Genomic DNA, 20052 nt, shown 5'->3' with positions numbered 1-20052 from the left:
AACTTGCGAAGGTTTGTAAGGTGGGGCAGTTTTTCGAATAAGGGAAATGGTTAAAATAAAAGAATGAGGGGGTGGCGCCATTAAATAGGAATTTTCATAGGGCATATAAGTTTGTTAAATAAAGTTTAAATTTTGAAGATTTTATTTTCCTTTTTCCAATTTTCTTCAGATATCAACGAATGCGAATTGCCCGAAGTGATGCAAGAATGCCAAAATGGCTGTGAAAATACCCCCGGTTCCTATCGCTGTGTAACACCGGGCAATATACTCGAGGAATCTGTGGAAGTGAATGTGGAACAGCAACCTGAAGCTGAGGTCGAAAGAACTTCTCCACCAACTTTGCAATGCGAACCTGGCTTTAGAGCCCTTAACGGCGAGTGCGTCGATGTGGACGAATGTGCCGAGGGCACAAGTGGTTGTCAGATGTGTGTTAACACTGAGGGCAGCTATGAGTGCACCTGCCCCACTGGCTACGATTTGGCTGAGGACGAAAGGAACTGCGTAGATGTGGATGAGTGCACCATAGTGTCCGAAGAGGAGGAGTATGGAGCTGCCTATAAAATATGCTCCCATTATTGTGAGAATACTCAGGGTTCATTCCGCTGCTATTGCCCTCCTCTGATGCATTTAACCGAAGATGGTCGCACCTGCGCTGCTGATACGTGTGCCGATTTGGAGAATCCTGCCTTGAATAAGACGCGCTGTTCGCACAAATGTGGCGATTTGTCAAGCGGAGGTTTTCAGTGCTCCTGCCCCGAGGGCCATGTCTTGGCCGATGCCTATACCTGTGTGCAAAGCCTCAGTGGTTGTCAGCGCAATAATGGAGCTGCCATTTGTGCTCCCGGTACTTGCGAGGAGGCTCAGAATGAATTTGGTTTTCGTTGCAACTGTCCCTTTGGTTATAGGGACGAGGGCAATCGTTGTGTGGATATAGACGAATGTTCGGAGGGAGAGCATAGTTGCTCTCATCAGTGTGAAAATTCAGAGGGAGGCTATCAATGTCAATGTCCCGACGGCTTTTTCCTACCCGATGGTGAGCAACACAATTGTGTGGATATCAATGAGTGTGAGGTGCAAAAGGAGATTTGTGGCATTCTACAGTGTGTCAACTATCCGGGAACCTTCAATTGCCTATGTGCCGATGGCGCTGAGCCCAATGCCGATGGCATTTGCTCTTCGGCGGAGCAAACTGATGCCTGCTATGAAAATCGTTGCTCCCATGAATGTATGCCTGTGGGAGAGAGCTTCCGTTGCGTATGTCCCAATGGGTTGGTCTTGGATGAGTCCCAATTGAATTGTGTGGAGTCCGACTTGTGTGCCATCAATAAGAACGGCTGCGATCACATTTGCAATGGCAATGGGGAGTGCACTTGCGAAGAGGGCTTCGTGCTGGATGCCAATGGCAAGTCTTGCCAGGACATCGATGAATGCCAGGTGAACAATGGCGGTTGCCATCAATTGTGTACCAATGTAGCAGGTGGGTTCAAGTGTTCATGTCATGCAGGCTTTGAGTTCCTCAATGGTCCTCTGCAGGACTATTGCTTCGACATTGATGAGTGTGCTCTCAACTTGCACAATTGTCAGCCGGAGATGACGTGCGAGAATCTCAATGGATCATTTACATGTCTGTGTCCCAAGGGTTATGCCCTGGGCATATCACTCAATATCATACCATTGCCGCCCATTGCCTCCAATGAGGTAGTCGAACAAATTCATGATCATCTGAGGTATAATACCACCACCACCGCCAACACAGACACATACTCATTTCCATCGCCATTGCCATCGTCATCATCATCATCATCATCCTCTTCGGAGTCATTGAGTCTGCAATCGTGCCTCGACATTGATGAGTGCTCCATAGAGAATGGAGGCTGCACCCATTTTTGCATGAATCTGCCGGGTTACTACGAATGCTCATGTCCCCCCGGATATCTGCTGTCTTCGGCTGATAATCGCACCTGCTTGCTGGTCGATCTTTGTCTGCGGGACAATGGCGGTTGTTCTCATGCCTGCCACTCGGCCAATGGCCTGGTGGAGTGTTCTTGTCCCCAAGGCTATCATCTGAATGCCGATGGCCAACAATGTCTGGACGACAATGAGTGCGGCCTCTCGAATGGCGGCTGCGAGCATGTGTGCGCGAACACCATGGGCAGTTATTCATGTTCATGTCACCAGGGTTTCATGCTTTCATCCAATGGTCATGCTTGCTTGGACATCGATGAGTGTCTCATCGATGGTTATGCGAATTGTAGTTTCATCTGTGTCAATCTTTTAGGTTCCTATGCCTGCGCCTGTGAGGCAGGCTTCGAACTGGCCGGCGATGAGAAGACCTGTCTGGATATCGACGAATGTGCAGTGGGTAAACATGATTGCTCCCATGACTGCATCAATGTGGATGGCAGCTACAGATGCTCCTGTCCCCATGGTTATTATTTGGGTGAAAGTCAATCGGCTTGTGTGGACTTTGATGAGTGCAATTCGGGAGACCATGGCTGCAGCCATGATTGTTACAACACCATGGGATCCTATTTGTGTGCCTGCCCGGAAGGCTTTAAACTGGCCCAAGATGAAAAGACTTGCCTCAGTTCTATGTGCTTTGAGAACAATGGTGGCTGCTCGCACTCCTGCGATGGCGAGCAGGGTTGCACCTGTCCCCCGGGTATGATTTTGGATCTGGATGGTAAGACTTGTGTGGATGTCAATGAGTGTTCGGTCAACAATGGAGGCTGTGCCTTCAAATGCCACAACCTGCCCGGTTCCTTTGAGTGTTTGTGCCATGATGGCTCCAAGCCTTTAAACGCTGGCGACCCCTGTCCCATTATTTGCCCAGCTGGTTTTACTTTTGGTCGCCAGGATCCCAGCCAGTGTGAGGATATCGATGAATGCTCCCTCCCGGGTGTATGTCAATACCAATGTCGCAACACCAATGGTTCCTACGAATGTTTGTGCCCCAAGGGCTATCGCCTGGAGAATGGCCGCGATTGTGCCGACATTGATGAATGTGCCCTAGATAATGGCGGCTGTATGGGTGGTGAGTGCATTAATCACAACGGCGGCTTCGAGTGTCGTTGCCCTGTGGGTCAGCGTCTTGCAGCCGACAGAAAAACCTGCCAGGTATTCCAGGAAATGCGTGACCATTGCCAGCCCTTGGAGGCTCCCACCAATGGAGCCATACACTGCACTAAATATCGCCACAAGAAGAAGCGTTTCTATAATACCCGCTGCAAGGTGTGGTGCAATCCCGGCTTTGAACTTCTGGGACCCTCTCATCGCCATTGCAATGCCTCCGGCCAATGGGACAATCATGAAAATCAGTGTCTGCGTAAGTATACTCCCCTTGTAAGATTGGTTGTTTATGGGTCTTCTCCATGATTGCACTTCTCAATTGCAGCAATGACATGTCCCCAAATGAGTTTGCCCCAACATGGTATCATCACACCCGCCTCTTGTACCTTTGGCAAAACGAGTGTGGGTGAGCAATGCCATCTCAAGTGCCATGCTGGCTATGTGCCAGTTGGAGCAGCCGAGACTGTCTGCACATCTCAAAAGCAATGGTCGTATAATGGCACATTTGATTGCCTGCCAATGGCGTCAGCTGCCGTTGAGCCGCGTTTGGGTGTATCAAATGGTTTAACACCTATGGGACTGCCAACAGTACCCACCTCCTCCTACCCGATGATGCCAGGCAGTGGCAAAGGTGTGCCTACAACAGCCTTTAATGCACGTCCTTTGCCTGATTTTGGTTACAAAGGCAAACCATATGGTGGTGGCATGGGTGCAGGTGGTGGCATGGGTGCTGGTAATGGCATGGGTGCTGGTAGTGGCATGGGTGTTGGTGTACAACGGCCTTTTATCAAATGTCCTCGCAATACCACGGTGTTTCTGGCACCCAACGAGCGCACCACACACATCATCCTGCAGAAGCCCATTACAAATTTGGATTATCGCTACATTGAATCATCGCCAGCCTGGACTAAGGATTTGCAGGCACATTTGGGTGCAGGCACCTATGTTGTGGTATTCCGTGGTCATGATCCCATGACGGGCAGAAAGGCCCGTTGTAAGACTGTCATTCATGTGCGACACGCCGATGGACCCACAGTCGATTTTTGTACGCCCTCGTTCGAGGTAACCATGGGAGAGAATCAAATGTATCGTTCAGTGGCCTGGGAGGAACCCCGATTCAGCAGCAAATATAGCCCCCTTAAAAAGGTCTACAAATCCAGGGTAGGTTTTAGGCCGATAGTTTATTTTTCTTAATTACTCATAACTTTACTAATTGGTTTAGCTGCCGGGAGAACTTTTTGGTTTGGGTGTTCATACCGTCTTCTATGAGGCCACCAATGACGATGGACTTTCGGCCAAATGTGAATTCAAAATCTATGTAAATGGTAAGTTTTTTGTTTCAAGTGTGAGAATTGATTATTACTTCTAACATGCTTTTAAACAGTTCCAGGCTCTCCTCCTTCCCTTGGCCCTCAAATGATTTCCAACAACATCGATAGTGGTGGTCATATGACTGCTGTTACCAAATCACCCGGCTATCGCCCAGTTCCAGGTCCGGTGTTTAGCGCCCCTATCTTAACACCTCCTCCCATGCCCAGGCCCAACCTCATCAGCGCCCCTCTATTGGCAGGCCACGAGTCCTTTATAGTTTGTCCTGGACGAGAGCCCGTCAAGGTGACCAGTGCCCAATCTGTAAGTTACTTTTGGCCCGAATGGCTGATCCGCATATACTACAAGCAAATGCAGCAGCAAAGCTTTAAATAAAAAGGAGACCTTAAACATTCCTACGCCTTGAAGTGACTCCAGCTTTAACTAATGCTTCTGCCAGATTCGCTTAACTTATGATTTTTTCCTACACTCATATTTCGTTGTTCCCTCTCTGTTCCAGATTGAGTTGCCACCGAATTGTATACTCAAGAATGTTCGCATTAATCCCTTCCGTCAATTTATGTCACAGCGTACCATGCCCAGATTATGGACCATGTATGGCAATTTTTAGGTTAGAGCCAAATTCGAATATAACCATGAAGTAACTCTGTATCTCTAAGATTTAAGTTTTATACGAGAATGTATTTTTTTTTGTTTTAATAATCATTTCTTTTGCATTTTGTATAATATAGGATTTAATAAAAAAAAATCGCTTTAATTTGTAATAAAATATTTGTAAATCGAAATTTTAAGTTACTGTTTTTTTTTTTGAACACCCAGGAAGGTGGTCCCGAAAGAAAGGTACCAATTTCTTGCTCCACTCCCAAATATTGTTCATGTGAACCCCATACTGTCTTGGTTGGTAAATATGTATGTCCGATTGAAGGGTGTTTTGTTGGGTGGGGCGGTCCCCCAGTCACTTAGCCCTAAACTCAAATTAAAACCCATATTTGTATTGATTTAAGGGGAGTTTAGGGGTGAGGTATCCCCCTGAAAATATATATCAGATTCGCGTTCTACCCTAAAATACCTTTTATCTGAGCCCCATATTACAACTGTCAGCAAATACGTTCAATATCATATACGTTTTCTAATCTTAAATACCTTTCATCTGGGTCCCATATTGCAGTGCTTGGTCTATATATATTTTGGGTGCCCAAAAAGTAATTGCGGATTTTTTAAAAGAAAGTAAATGCATTTTTAATAAAACTTAGAATGAATTTTAATCAAATATAAAGGGTGATTTCTTTGAGGTTAGGATTTTCACGCATTAGTATTTGACAGATCACGTGGGATTTCAGACATGGTGTCAAAGAGAAAGATGCTCAGTATGCTTTGACATTTCATCATGAATAGACTTACTAACGAGCAACGCTTGCAAATCATTGAATTTTATTACCAAAATCAGTGTTCGGTTCGAAATGTGTTCATTCACCGTAACGTTGCGTCCAACAGCATCTTTGAAAAAATACGGTCCAATGATTCCACCAGCGTACAAACCACACCAAACAGTGCATTTTTCGGGATGCATGGGCAGTTCTTGAACGGCTTCTGGTTGCTCTTCACTCCAAATGCGGCAATTTTGCTTATTTACGTAGCCATTCAACCAGAAATGAGCCTCATCGCTGAACAAAATTTGTCAAAATTTGAACACATTTCGAACCGAACACTGATTTTGGTAATAAAATTCAATGATTTGCAAGCGTTGCTCGTTAGTAAGTCTATTCATGATGAAATGTCAAAGCATACTGAGCATCTTTCTCTTTGACACCATGTCTGAAATCCCACGTGATCTGTCAAATACTAATGCATGAAAATCCTAACCTCAAAAAAATCACCCTTTACTTTTTTTACACTTTTTTCTAAAGCAAGCTAAAAGTAACAGCTGATAACTGACAGAAGAAAGAATGCAATTACAGAGTCACAAGCTGTGAAAAAATTTGTCAACGCCGACTATATGAAAAATCCGCAATTACTTTTTGGGCAACCCAATATATTTGGCAGGATTTGGGGGGTGGGGCGGCACCCCTAGGTACCCCATCGGAAATTTGGATACAAAATTTTTGTTTTTAAGTCACCATAAGAAAGCACACAAAATTTTGCCTAAATCGCATCACCCATTTACGACATCTGTCGCTTCTGAAAATTAGGGTAAGGGGGAGGACCCGCCTCCTCTTCAGATATCAAAAAATATAAAAAACTGCAAATTTTGTCCATGAACATTCCACTTAGGAACAGGGGCAAACTTCTCACATATCAATGGGTGCAGTCTGATTCAAATTTAAGCTCATTGATAAGGGCCTCCTTTTCATAGCTGAGTCCGAACGGTGTGCCGCAGTGCGACACCTATTTCAAGAGAAGTTTTACATGGCACAGTACCTCACAAATGTTGCCAGCATTAGGAGGGGAAACCACCGTTGAAGCCTTTTTTCTGATGGTCTCGCCAGGATTCGAACCCAGGCGTTCAGCATCATAGGCGGGCATGCTAACCTTTGCGCTACGGCGGCCTCCAAAATCAAAAAAATAGTAAACTATTTTCACCGCGGGATCTTTATGCATAATCTCTGAAAATTTCAAGAAAATCAGTTCAGCCGTTTTTGAGTCATAGACACAAAATGATTTTTATACCCTCCACCATAGTATAGGGGTATACTAATTTCGTCATTCCATTTGTAAGACCTTGAAATGTTCGTCTAAGACCATATTATGAGTATGACATTTTAAGTCGATCTAGCCATGTCCGTCCATCTGTAGAAATCACGCTAACCTTCGCTCGAAATTTTGAACAAATACTTCTTACCAATGTAGGTCGGTTGGGATTGCAAATGGGCCATATCGGTTCATGTTTTGATGTAGCTGCCATATAAACCGATCCTGGATCTTGACCTCTTGAGCCACTAGCGGGCGCAATTCTTTTCCGATTTGACTGAAATTTTGCATGAGATGTTTTATTATGACTTCCAAAAACTGTATTAAGAATGGTTCAAATCGGTCCATAACCTGATATAGCTGCCATATAAACCGATCTTGGATCTTGACTTCTTGAGCCAATAGAGTGTTCAATTATTATCCTATTCGGCTGAAGTTTTGCATGAAGTTTTGAAGTGTTTCAAAAACTGTGCTAACTATGGTTCCCATTAACTAGCATGCTAACTTTCGAATGAGTAAAACTAGGCGCTTGAAATTTTGAACAAATACTTCTTATCAATGTAGGTGGGTTGGGATGGTAAATTACCATTTCGGTCCATTTTTTGATATTGCTGCCATATATGAACCGATCTTGGGTCTTGACTTCTTGAGCCACTAGAGTCCGCAATTATACTCCGATTTGGCTGAAATTTTGCATGAAGTGTTTTGGATTGACTTTCAAAAATTATGCTAAGTATGATTCAAATCGGTTCATAACCTAATGTAGCTCCCATATGCACCGCTAGAGGGCGCAATTATTGTATTATCCAATATAACTGAAAATGTGCACGTTGTGTTTTGTTACGACTTCTATCTAATTCTGTCATATAAACCGATCTCCCGATTAGACTTCTTGAGTCTGTGGAGGGCGCATTTACTATCCGATTTGGTTGAAATTCTGCTTGACTCACAAAAACTGTGCTGGGTATGGCATAAATCTATTCATAACCTGATATAGCTGACATAGAAATCGATTTGACTTCTTTACCCCTTAAAGGCTGTAATAATTATCCGATTTGGCTGAAAATTTGCACGTAGGGTTTTGTTTTGACTTCCAAGAGTCATGGCATGTATGGTTGAAATCGGTGCATATCCTGATATAGCTCCCACATAAACCGACCTCGAATCTTGACTTCGAGGGCACAATTATTATCCGATTTAGCTGAAATTTTGCATAAAGTGTTTTGGTTTGACCATCAACATCAGCGCCAAGTATGGCCCAAATCGGTTCACAACCTCATAGCTCCAATGTTAACCGATTTCCCGATTTTACTTCTTAAACCTCCAGAGGGAGCAATTGTAATTCGACTTCATCTATGACAACGATTTTTTGTATAACATTAAATGTATTTTATTTCTTGTGTAACTGTAGGGCGCATTTCTTATCCAATGTGGCTGAAATATTGCACAATAAATTCCACTTTGGTCTCCAACAGCCAAACCAAGTATGGCCCCAATCGGTTCATAACTTGGTTAAGTTCCAAAAGTATGGCAATTCTTATCTATTATCCTTTGTTTGTATATAAAGAGATATCGGCCAAAGAACTTGGCAAATGCGATCCATGGTGAAAGGTTATGTAAGATTTGTCCAAGAGGAACTTAGCACGCGTTTACTTGTTGTTCAATGAGCACGCTCAAGCAAAGCCATACCATAACTGTTACACTCATTTTCTCATTTTTACCAATAGTTATATCAGTTTTGTTGACACTTGCAGTAACACTGGCACATCCTTTAATTCTATAACTAATACCTCTGGACATTGTGGCTAGACAAATTGCTTCGACCACCGCTGTGAGGTTAAGGGAAGTTTCTCTTTAGTCATGTGGCTGTTACAGACACTGTGTTATACTTGATACAAAAAGCCCGATGCTCCAGGCAGTGTGCATTACACATTGCCTGAATAGCTTTTCGATAAAAAGAACTGTACCAGTACTCCTCATAGAACCGATTGGTACTACGACAAACCCAGCAAAAAAGTTTCATAGACTCCTATGCTGGTGGCTCCAAACTAGACGACCAGGTGGGCATTGGGATGCACTCTGAAGAACTTGTACTGGTCATATCGAGAAGGTTATCTTACCACTGCAGTGCATATCAAGCAGAGATCCTTGCAATTAAAGAAGTGATGAAATGGCTAAGATATAATGTCATAACGATAGCTAGCATAAATATCTTCTCAGACAGCCAGGCAGCCATTAAATTCCTGGAGAACGTATTTCTGAACACAAAAACCGCCTTTGACTGTCGCAGATCTCTCAACGAGATGACTGAACAGTTCAAAATTCACCTGTTCTGGGTGTCGGGCCAGAGAGATATCTCAGGGAATTGCAGAGCAGACGAGGGAAACACATACCAGGGGAACTGGAATCTGTGGGTATGCTTCTTGCAACATGTAAACAAGGTCTTCAGTATCAGGCCCGAATGGCAATGAATAACAAATGGTCACAAAAGAGGGGTTGTGAACACTCTAAAATTATGTGGCCTAATCTAGACTTGAAGAAGTCAAACTTTTTGCTGTCGCTGGCTAAAAGAGTTATGGTGTTTGTTTGACAGACCGAAGGTTGGATGTAACGACTTTTGCAGAAGCTGTGCGAATGTCGAGGAAGAAGACGCCATTGAACTTCTGCCTTGTGTGTACCGGGCTGGCAGTCAGAAGAATAACCAATTTAGGTTCTTAGTTTTGGAGAACTTATCTGATTTAGCCGATGTGACCATTCGCAAGTTGTTGGGCTTTTTAAAACGATCTGGATGATTCAATGGTAGGAATTAGAAGTCGTCTTCCTTCATTTGTTTCTGTGGTATCACAATGGACGATAGCGTTTAGGTAAGCCTGATGGCAGTTTGTCACTTAAACCTAATCTAAACTTACCTAAGATTCGGCCCGGCCGTACTTAGCACTCTTTTACTAGCTTCTTCTTAATATCTAGATAAGTGTTGCCACTCAATAAGATTATTTTCTACCAAAAATTAAGCAAAATCCTACCAAACGCGACCAAAACCTACCAAATGTTCTACAAGCAAAAAATGCAACCTAGACCAAATCGTCTTAGTATTCATAGAGGATCTAGCCATGTTCCTCCGTCTGTCTGTTGAAATCACTGTACAGCCTATAAAAATATCGGTCATAGTTAAAGATGGAGATGGAAAGACGGAGGCCACCGTAGCGTAGAGGTTAGTATGTACGTCAATGACGCTGACGCTATGATGTCAGAGTTCGAATCCTGACGCGAACATTGGAAACATTTTTCATTTTTCAAGTTTTTTGCCTGTTAGGGCGAGATCATTAAATTTTCCAATTTTTGTTTGTTTCTCCTTCGAGAGAAGCTCAATGATCGGAAATTTTCCGTTGCAAATAGATAAGGAAAGCCAGAGATCGCAACATACCCCAAGCACTATGGGATGCGTTTCGTAATTTGGTTCAGAATTACTCATCAGGCATATTAGGTGTGAAGGCTTCAAGGGCAGTATGGTGGTATGTTGTACTTGTGGATTAAGCTATCTTTGGCTTTCCTTTTCCATTTGCATCTCCGATCATTGAGCTCGTCTCGAAAGAGAAACAAACAAACATTGGAAAAATTTTCAGCAGTGGTTATCCTCTCCTAATGCTGTCGACATATGTGAGGTACTGTACCATTTGGTATGACAGTCGTGTATAAACTTCTCCGCAAATATGTGTCGCACTGCGGCACGCCGTTCGGACTCAGTTTTAAAAAGGAAACCCCTTATCATAGAGCTTAAACTTGATTATGAGAAGTTTGCTCCTGTTCCTTAATGGAATGTTCATGGGCAAATTTGCATAGTTATAGATGACCTATATATGGATATATCACCCGATTTCCCGATAAGTATTCTTGAATTTATAAAAAAAGTATTTTGCCCGCTTTCCATGAAAAACAATGTCGGATAAAGCGGTCTTTGGTTTTACTACCCGTTTCCGCCGTTACAGTGAGTTGCATTGTATCCCTCAGCATCCAAGTATAGGCCAGATCTATCCACAATTGTATGAAGCTGGCATATAGCCTGATCTTCCGATAGAAGGTAATCGGAGGATAGACGAGTCAATATTAGAAATTATTCTTATTTTTCTGAAATGTGAAACCCCTTCAACAGAATTTGGCCCCCGACGCCCAAGCCGAGTACGTAAGAAGTATAGTCTAGATCCGGTCATTAAAGGCTTATAATAATTGTATCAGATGATTTTTTTTGAAACTTCAAACTCGAGGTTTAATGGTTTCATTCAGCATACACTGAAACGAAACAAAATGAAACAATTTTGAGTTATCCCCGGGGATTTTTTCAATAATTTGCTTGGTATTGATTAGTGGAAAAAACCTACTAAAATTTGAGGTCAGCCTACCAACCTGCCAAAAGGAGAAAAACCAACCAATTTTGGTAGGAACTACTAAAAAACGGCAGCACTTATCAAGATGTGTTGCAAAAGCAATGAAACTATGAATATAACTCCATACTTTGTAGTGGGTATAAAACTTAAAAACGGACGACACAAAAACAAGTGACACCGACACCGTCATATATGTACATATATGCCTCTTAACAATAATTATACCCTCCACCATAAGATGGGGGTATACTAATATCGTCATTTTGATTGTAACTACTCGAAATATTCAGTCATAAAGTATATATATTCTTGATCGTCGCGACATTTTATGTCGATCTAGCCATGTCCGTCCGTCTGTCCGTCCGTCCGTCCGTCCGCCTGTCCGTCTGTCGAAAGCACGCTAACTTCCGAAGGAGTAAAGCTAGCCGCTTGCAATTTTGCACAAATACTTCTTATTAGTGTAGGTCGGTTGGTATTGTAAATGGGCCATATCGGTCCATGTTTTGATATAGCTGCCATATAAACCGATCTTGGGTCTTGACTTCTTTAGCCTCTAGAGTGCGCAATTCTTATCCTATTGAAATGAAATTTTGCACGACGTGTTCTCTTATGATATCCAACAACTGTGCCAAGTATGGTTTAAATCGGTCCATAACCTGATATAGCTGTCAAATAAACCGATTTGGGGTCTTGTCTTCTTGAGCCTCTAGAGTGCGCAATTCTTATCCTATTGGAATGAAATTGTGCACGACGTGTTTTGTTATGATATCCAACAACTGTGCCAAGTATGGTTTAAATCGGTCCATAACCTGATATAGCTGCCATATAAACCGATCTTGGGTTTTGATTTCTTGAGCCTCTAGAGTGCGCAATTCTTATTTGATTTGAATGAAATTTAGCACGACGTATTTCGTTATGATATCCAATAACTGTGTCAAGTATGGTTCAAATCGGTCCATAACCTGATATAGCTGCCATATAAACCGATCCTGGGTCTTGAATTCTTGAGCCTCTAGAGTGCGCAATTCTTATCCGATTGGAATGAAATTTTGCACGACGTGTTTTGTTATGATATCCAACATCTGCGGCAAGTATGGTTCAAATCGGTCCATAATCTAATATAGCTGCCATATAAACCGATCTGGGATCTTGACTTCTTGAGCCTCTAGAGGTCGCAATTATTATCCGATTTTCCTGAAATTATGTACTACGGATCCTCTCATGACCATCAACATACGTGATTATTATGATCTGAATCGGTCTATAGCCCGATACAGCTCCCATATAAATCGATCTCTCTATTTTACTTCTTGAGCCCCCAAAGGGCGCAATTCTTATTCGCATTGGCTGACATTTTACACAGGTCTCCAACATGTAATAATATAATAATAGCAGAGCAAATCTTTTTTTATATCCTTTTTTGCCTAAGAAGAGATGCCGGGAGAAGAACTCGGCAAATGCGATCCATGGTGGAGGGTATGTAAGGTTCGGCCCGGCCGAACTTAGCACGCTTTTACTTGTTTTTTATTTAATTTTAATGATTTTTTTGTCGATGATAAAGGGGAATAATATAAAACTACACTATATCATTGTTGACTATTGTCAATGTCAATTTCATTGGTCATACATCATTGTGTCTGTTGTTAATTGATAATTGGATGTTAATGTTCCAAAGATATAGGAAACGGATAAATATAATAAATCAATGTACAATTTCTAAAACAAATGATCTATTGTTTACTAATTTATTTAAATTTCCTCAAAAAATAGTTTTACAAAAACATTGACTAATGTCTAGAGGTTGTTTGTTTGATTAAACAAAGAATGAGAAAATTTCAAGATGTTCTACGCTTCTAAGTTTAAATTAACGGTTTTTCCTACAAGCTTAATCCTCTTGGCATTGCAAGTCAGATTAGCCCTTTCCGACCTACTGTCCATCCATTAGTCAGTCTATCGAAGGAGTAAAGCTAGGCGCTTGAAATCTTGCTTCAAGTGCAGGTCAGTTGGGATTGTAAATGGGCCAATGGGTACATATTTATATATCAGAGAACTGCATAACACCCAATATTTGGCACTCCACAGACCCATATGAAAATCAGTAAGGAAAGGCAAAAGTCGGGCGGAGCGGACTATATAATACCCTACACCAACGAGTATACGTAATACCTTTAATATATAGCACTCATATCCAAATCTAGTCATACTTTAATTTTGCATACCCATTGAAATATCGAATAGAACCTTGTAGGATTTTCTTACGATGGTACGAAAATTGTGGCTTCTACAGCCTTAAATGTCGAAACGCATAAAGCATATATATGGGAGTTTTATAAAAATCTAATTCGATTTTGATGAAATTTTGCACACGTATGGGGATGTCAATTAAAACATCTCATGAAAAATTTTATAGAGATCGGACTAAAATTGTGCCTTCTACAGCCTTAAAAAAACTTATGGGATGAAAGATATATATGGGAGCTATATATAAATCTGAACCGATTCTGATAAAATTTCGCACATACATTGAGACGTTGAAAAACGCACCTCGTGCCAAATTTGGTAAAGATCGGACTAAAAAAATAAAATTTAAAAGGGCATATCGATCTAGCCCTGTCCGTCTGTCTGTCGAAATTACGCTAGCCGTGGAACGCATCAAGCTAGCCGCTTGAAATTTTGCACAGATACTTAACTAATTAATGCAGGTGACTATAGAAAGCAAATGGGCCATATCGGTTCAGATTTGGATATATTTCCCGTATAAGCAGATCTCCCGATTTGATTTCTTGAGCCCCTGGAAGCTGCAATTTTTGTCCGATTTGGCTGAAATTCCACATAGTATTCTGTTATGACTTCCAACAACTGTGCTAAGTGCGGTCCAAATCAGTCAAGAACCTTTTATAGCTCCCATATAAACCGATCTCCCGATTTGACTTCTTGAGCCCCTGGAGCCTCAATTTTCATCCGATTTAGTTAAAATTTCGCACGTAGTGTTCTGCTATGACTTCCAACGACTGTGTAAAGTACGGTCCAAATCGGTCAATAACCTGATGTAGTCCCTATATAAACCGATCTCCCGATTTGATTTCTTGAGCCCTTATATGCCGCAATTTTTGTTTGATTTGGCTGAAATTTTGCAACCAGTGTTCTGTTATGACTTTCAACAACTCTGCCTAGTACGGTCCAAATCGGTCATTAACCTGATATAGCTCTCATATAAAACGATCTCTCGATTTGACTTCTTGAGCCCTTACAAGCCGCCATTTTTGCCCAATTTGGCTGAAATTTTTCATGTAGTCTTCCAATATGACTTCAAATAACTGTGCCAAGCACGGTCCAAATCGGCCTATAACCTGATATAGCTCCCATGTCAACCGATATCCCGATTTGACTTCTTGATCCCTTACAAGCAGCAATTTGTGTCCGATTTGGCTGAAATTTTGCATGCGGTGTTCTGTTACGACTTCCAATAACTGTGCCAAATACGGTTCAAAACAGTCTAGTCCTTGTTTCGGGTTTCAGCAAGATCGGATGAAAATTGAGGCTTCTAAAGGCTCAAGAAGCCAAATCCGGGAAACGGTTTATAAGGGGGTAATATCTGTTTATACAATAGACCGATTCGGATCATACTTAGCATGGATGTTGAAATTTAAAACACAAGCTTTTGTTTCGAGTTTTACCAAAATCGGGTGGAAATTGAGGCTTTAGTGGGCTCAAGAATTCAAATCTGGGGATCAGTTTATAAGGGGGCTTTATCCAAATCTGAACCGATATGACCCATTTGCAATCCCCAATGAGCTACATGAATAAAAAGAATCTTTGCAAAATTTCAAATTGAGTATATGCTCATCTTTTGGTGGTGGGTGCACAAAATCATGGGATTTGTTGCTGGACATCTCATTATCGTGTTTATACACTCAACCATAAGATGGGGGTATATTAACTTCGCTATTCGAGTTTGTCGCCCACGCCCTTAATTAAGACGGCAGTCCTCTGGCCTTCACTGCCAAATCATCTGCCCTTCCATTACCCTTACTCCGTTATGGCCCGGCAACCAAACTATACGGATCGTGCCGTCCTTAGAGAAAGCATTAATCTCCTTCTTACATTCCAAGACTGTTCGTGACCTTGCCGTCCTGGTTATCGTCCTGATGGCCAGTTTATAGTCCGTAAAGATGTTCGCACTCGACGTCTTCGCGTTAACATCACATCACCCCACGTATTCCATAATCACCTACATCTCCGCCTGTAGGACCGTATTATGGTCAGGCAGTCTAAAACAGATCTCAGTCCCTGGGTTCTCAATGTAGACTACCAGGCCCAGACTGTGCTGCTGGCAGCAGCGCCTCGCACTCGACCTCAAGTGTTGTCTCAGGTATCCGATCGGAAACCTATGTCCTGCTCCTATCCTCAATCCATTCTCCCAACGCCTTAAGTCTCATAGCCACAGTGGTTGCCTCACACTTAGACTGTATGTCAATGGGTCGGATATCTAGAATAGTCTCCAGTGCCCTAGTGGGCGTGGTCCCCATCGCTCCACCTATGACAAGACAACATGTTCTCTAACCCTTTTGTATGGTTCCTATGTTGCACTTTTTCTCCATAGCAGTCCACCAAACTACTGAGGCTATAGTAAGTATTGGTCTTATCACGCTCCTGTAGAACCAGTGGACTATTCTCGGATTCAGGTTCCATTTCGAGCCTACGGCCCATCTACATAGTACCCAACATCTGTGAGCCTTCTCAGTAGGCTACTGAATGTGATAATTCCAATTCAGTTTCCTGTCCAAGATCCAAGATGTCAGATATCGAAATCGTTTTGTTGAGGAAACATTATGCGCCAAATATGCCGACCTTCGTGTTTCATGTAAACAGGCATATTTCAAACTTCTCAGGGTTAACATTGTGACCTCTGGGTCATATGCCATATGCCAGAGCTTTTCGGCCTTCTGCATAGCTGGTTCGGATCCTTACTCCTTAGAAGTATTAAAACATCGTCTGCATAGCAGGCGGGTTCAACTCCCTCCTCAGTCAGCATCCGTAATAGGTCATTTATGGTGGTCACCCAAAGGAGTTGCGATAAAATTCCCCCCTGTGGCGTACCCTATTTCACTTTCTCCCTTATATTTATGTCATGGGATCCTCAATTTATCCACCTGTTACTTGGAATATGGGTTATCCAGTCTCTAAGCACCCGGTACTGGACTAAGGATGGGATTAATGTGTCGGTCCACACAATGTGTTGGTCCGGACATTGTAACGAGCCTCTAGAGGGCGTAATTCTAATGCGACGTGTCGGTCCGCACAATGTGTTGGTCCGGACATTGTACCGAGCTTCTAGAGGGCGTAATTCTAATACGATGAGGCTAAACATTTATTCTATGAGGTATTCAATGACATTTAATGGATATATCAAGTATGGTTCGAATCGGTCTAAAACCTGATATAACTCCCATATAAACCGATCACCCGATTTTACTTCTTGAGCCTCTAAGCCTTGAGCCTGAGGGCGTAATTCTTATCCATTTTAACTGAAATATTGCACATTGAATTATACTTTGCCGTTTAATACACGTACCAAATGTGGTCTCAATCGGTTCATAACCTGATATAGCTCCCATGCAAACCAATCCCCCCATTTCTATACCCTCCACCATAGGATGGGTGTATACTAATTTCGTCATTCTGTTTGTAACACACCACACCATCGTTGTGACATTTTAAGTCGGACTAGTCATGTCCGTCCGTCTGTCTGTCTGTAGAAAGCACGCTAACTTTTGAATGAATAAAGCAACCCACTTGAAATTTTGCGTAAATACTTCTTATTACTGTAGGTTGATTAGGATAGTTAATAGGCCAAATCGGGTCATTTTTTGCTATAGCTGCCATATAAACCGATCTTGGGTCTAGACTTCTTGAGCCTCTAGAGGGCGCAATTCTTATCCGATTTGGCTGTAATTTTGAACGAAGTGTTTTAATATCACAACTGTGCTTAGTGTGGTTCAAATGGATTCTTAAGCTGATATAGCTGCCATATAAACCGATCTTGGGTCTTGATTTCTTGAGCCTCTAGAGGGCGCAATTCTTATCCGATTTGGCTGCAATTTTACACGTGGTGTTTTGGTATCACTTTCAACATTTGTGCGTAGTATGGTCCAAATCGGTTCATAACCTGATATAGCTGCCATATAAACCGATCTGGGATCTTGACTTGACTGAGCCTCTAGAGGAAGCAATTCTAATTCGTGTCCTTCGGCGTACGTGTCTAATATGGTCTGAATCGGTCTATAGCTCGATACAGCTCCCATATAAACCGATCTCTAGATTTTGCTTCTTGAGCCCCTACAAGGCGCAATTCTTATCCAAATGGACTGAAATATTACACAATGACTTCTACAACGTTCAGCACTCATTTATGGTCCAAATCGGACTATAACTTGATATAGCTCCAATAGCATAACAGTTCTTATTCAATATTCTTTGTTTGCCTAAAAATAGATACTACGCAAAAAACTTGACAAATGCGATCCATGGTGGAGGGTATAAAAGATTCGGCCCGGCCGAACTTAGCATGCTCTTACGTGTTCTTTTTAATTCGTTTTAGAGCACAAATCTTATCAGATAATGATCAAGTTTTACAAAATGAGATCTATTTTGCCTTAAACATCCAAACATGACATAGCTCCTTTAGCATAGCATTTCTTATCCATTATCCTTTGTTTGCCTATAAAGAGACACCGGGCAAAGAACTTAGCAAATGCGATCCATGGTGGAGGGTATATAAGATTCGGCCCGGCCGTACTTAGCACGCTTTTACTTAGAATGTGTTTTTCGTGAAATTACTAAAACGAATTGCCAAAATATAATTCCTCACCATCTCTCAAAGCTATTAAGATATGAAATCAGAAATTTCAATCAATTTTATTTAACTATCAAATGCTTGGAAATCATATCTGATGGCAAACTTTTTGGTTTAACCTTTAATGGGTTATTGTAAACAAATGTAAACAAATCGTATTTTATAAAAATCTAACACAATTACGTTCAATTTTTGTTATCTTCGACAATTCTTAATCGCTACTGGTCTTTGGATTATTGTTTTTTTTTTATGTTGGTCATGATTATTATGGCCAAGTTGGTGAAATAATTAAACTTCATATCAATGACCAATTATTGTGGGAATTTTTTTATTTGTGGCTATTTATTAAACACAACGCATGTTGGAATGCCGTTATCGGTAATAAAATTTAATTGATTCAAGTAGCCCACCCTGACATTTACCAATATCAGATGATAAAGTGCATAAAGGGAGAAACATATCAAAAAAAAAAAAATGCAACCCCAAAATTGTGCACTAGAGATTGTATATATTTCTCCTAAACTGTAATAAAATTGGATTAGGGTGGTTAAGTTAACGCATAAGACTTTTGAGTTAAAAGTTGTCTGCAATTTTCCCAAATTGACTTTTTGAGCCCTTACAAACCGCGATTTTTATCCCATTTGGCTGACATTTTGCATATAGAGTTATGTTATGACTCTCAACTACTGTGCCAAGTACGGTCCAAATCGGTCTATAACCAGATATAGCTCCCATATTTTAGCAGAATCCATGGTGGTGGGTTCCCGAGATACGGCCCGGCCGACCTTAGCAGGCTTTTACTTGTTTTTGTTGAGTCCGAACGGCGTGACCCAGTGCAACTCCTATTTGCAGAAAAATTTTTTAAGCCCTACACCACCACTGTGGTACAGGGTATTATATCTTTGTAACACCCAGAAGGAAGAGAGATAGACCTATTGATAAGTATACTGATCGACTCAGAATCTTTTCGTACCCAACACCAAAGGATGGGGGTATATTCATTTCGTCATTCGAAATATCCATTTCCGACCCTATGGAGTATATATATTCTTGATCACCATAACCATCGAACACCATCTAGCCATGTTCGTCCGGCTGTCTCTTGAAATCACGCTACAGTCTTTAAAAATTAAGATATTGAGCTGAAACTTTGCACAGATTATTTTTTTTTGTCCATAAGCGGGTTCGGTTTGACAATGGGCTATATCGGACTATATCTTGATATAGCCCTCATATAGACCGATCGCCGATTTAGGGTCTTAGGCCCATAAAAGCCACATTTACCATCCGATTTTGGTGAAATTCGGGACAGTGAATTGTGTTAGGCCAGTCGACATCCTCCTCAATTTGGCCCAGATCGGTCAAGATTTGGATATAGCTGCCATATAGACCGATCTCTCGATTTAAGGCCTTGGGCCAATAAAAGGAGCATTTATTTTTCGATCTCGCCAAAATTTGGGATAGAGAGTTGTGTTAGGCCCTTCGACATATTTCTGCAATTTGGTCCAGATCAGTTCAGATTTGGATATAGCTGCCATATAGACCGATCTCGCGACTAATTGTTTTGTACCCAATAAAGGCTCATTTATTGTCCGATGTCCCCAAAATTTGGGTCAGTGAGTTGTGTTAATGCTTTCGACAACTTTCTTCAATTTGTCCTAGATCGGTCGAGATTTAGATATATCGGTCATATAAACCGATCACTCGATTTAAGGTTTTGGACACAAA

The 20052-nt window shown here is 41.7% G+C and overlaps 2 protein-coding genes across 3 annotated transcripts in view; one reads left to right on the top strand and one right to left on the bottom strand.

The window, feature by feature from the left end:
* LOC106093646 (fibrillin-1) overlaps positions 1-5183 on the top strand; it is a 30286-nt gene extending 25103 nt beyond the window's left edge. The window contains exons 5-9 of the mRNA XM_059368063.1: positions 170-3325; positions 3395-4230; positions 4292-4394; positions 4454-4701; positions 4898-5183. Coding sequence (XP_059224046.1) covers positions 170-3325; positions 3395-4230; positions 4292-4394; positions 4454-4701; positions 4898-5008 — 4454 coding nt within the window. The 3' untranslated portion in view covers positions 5009-5183. The remainder of the gene's footprint in view (positions 1-169; positions 3326-3394; positions 4231-4291; positions 4395-4453; positions 4702-4897) is intronic.
* The window catches only part of LOC106090824 (sensory neuron membrane protein 2), a 572456-nt gene that overhangs the window by 425072 nt on the left and 127332 nt on the right, over positions 1-20052 (bottom strand). The window lies entirely within an intron of this gene.

The sequence above is a fragment of the Stomoxys calcitrans genome, chromosome 1, assembly GCF_963082655.1.
Source record: "Stomoxys calcitrans chromosome 1, idStoCalc2.1, whole genome shotgun sequence".
NCBI classification, from domain to species: domain Eukaryota; kingdom Metazoa; phylum Arthropoda; class Insecta; order Diptera; family Muscidae; genus Stomoxys; species Stomoxys calcitrans.
Note: the sequence above shows the minus strand (reverse complement) of the source record. Positions and strands in the feature narration are given on the sequence as shown.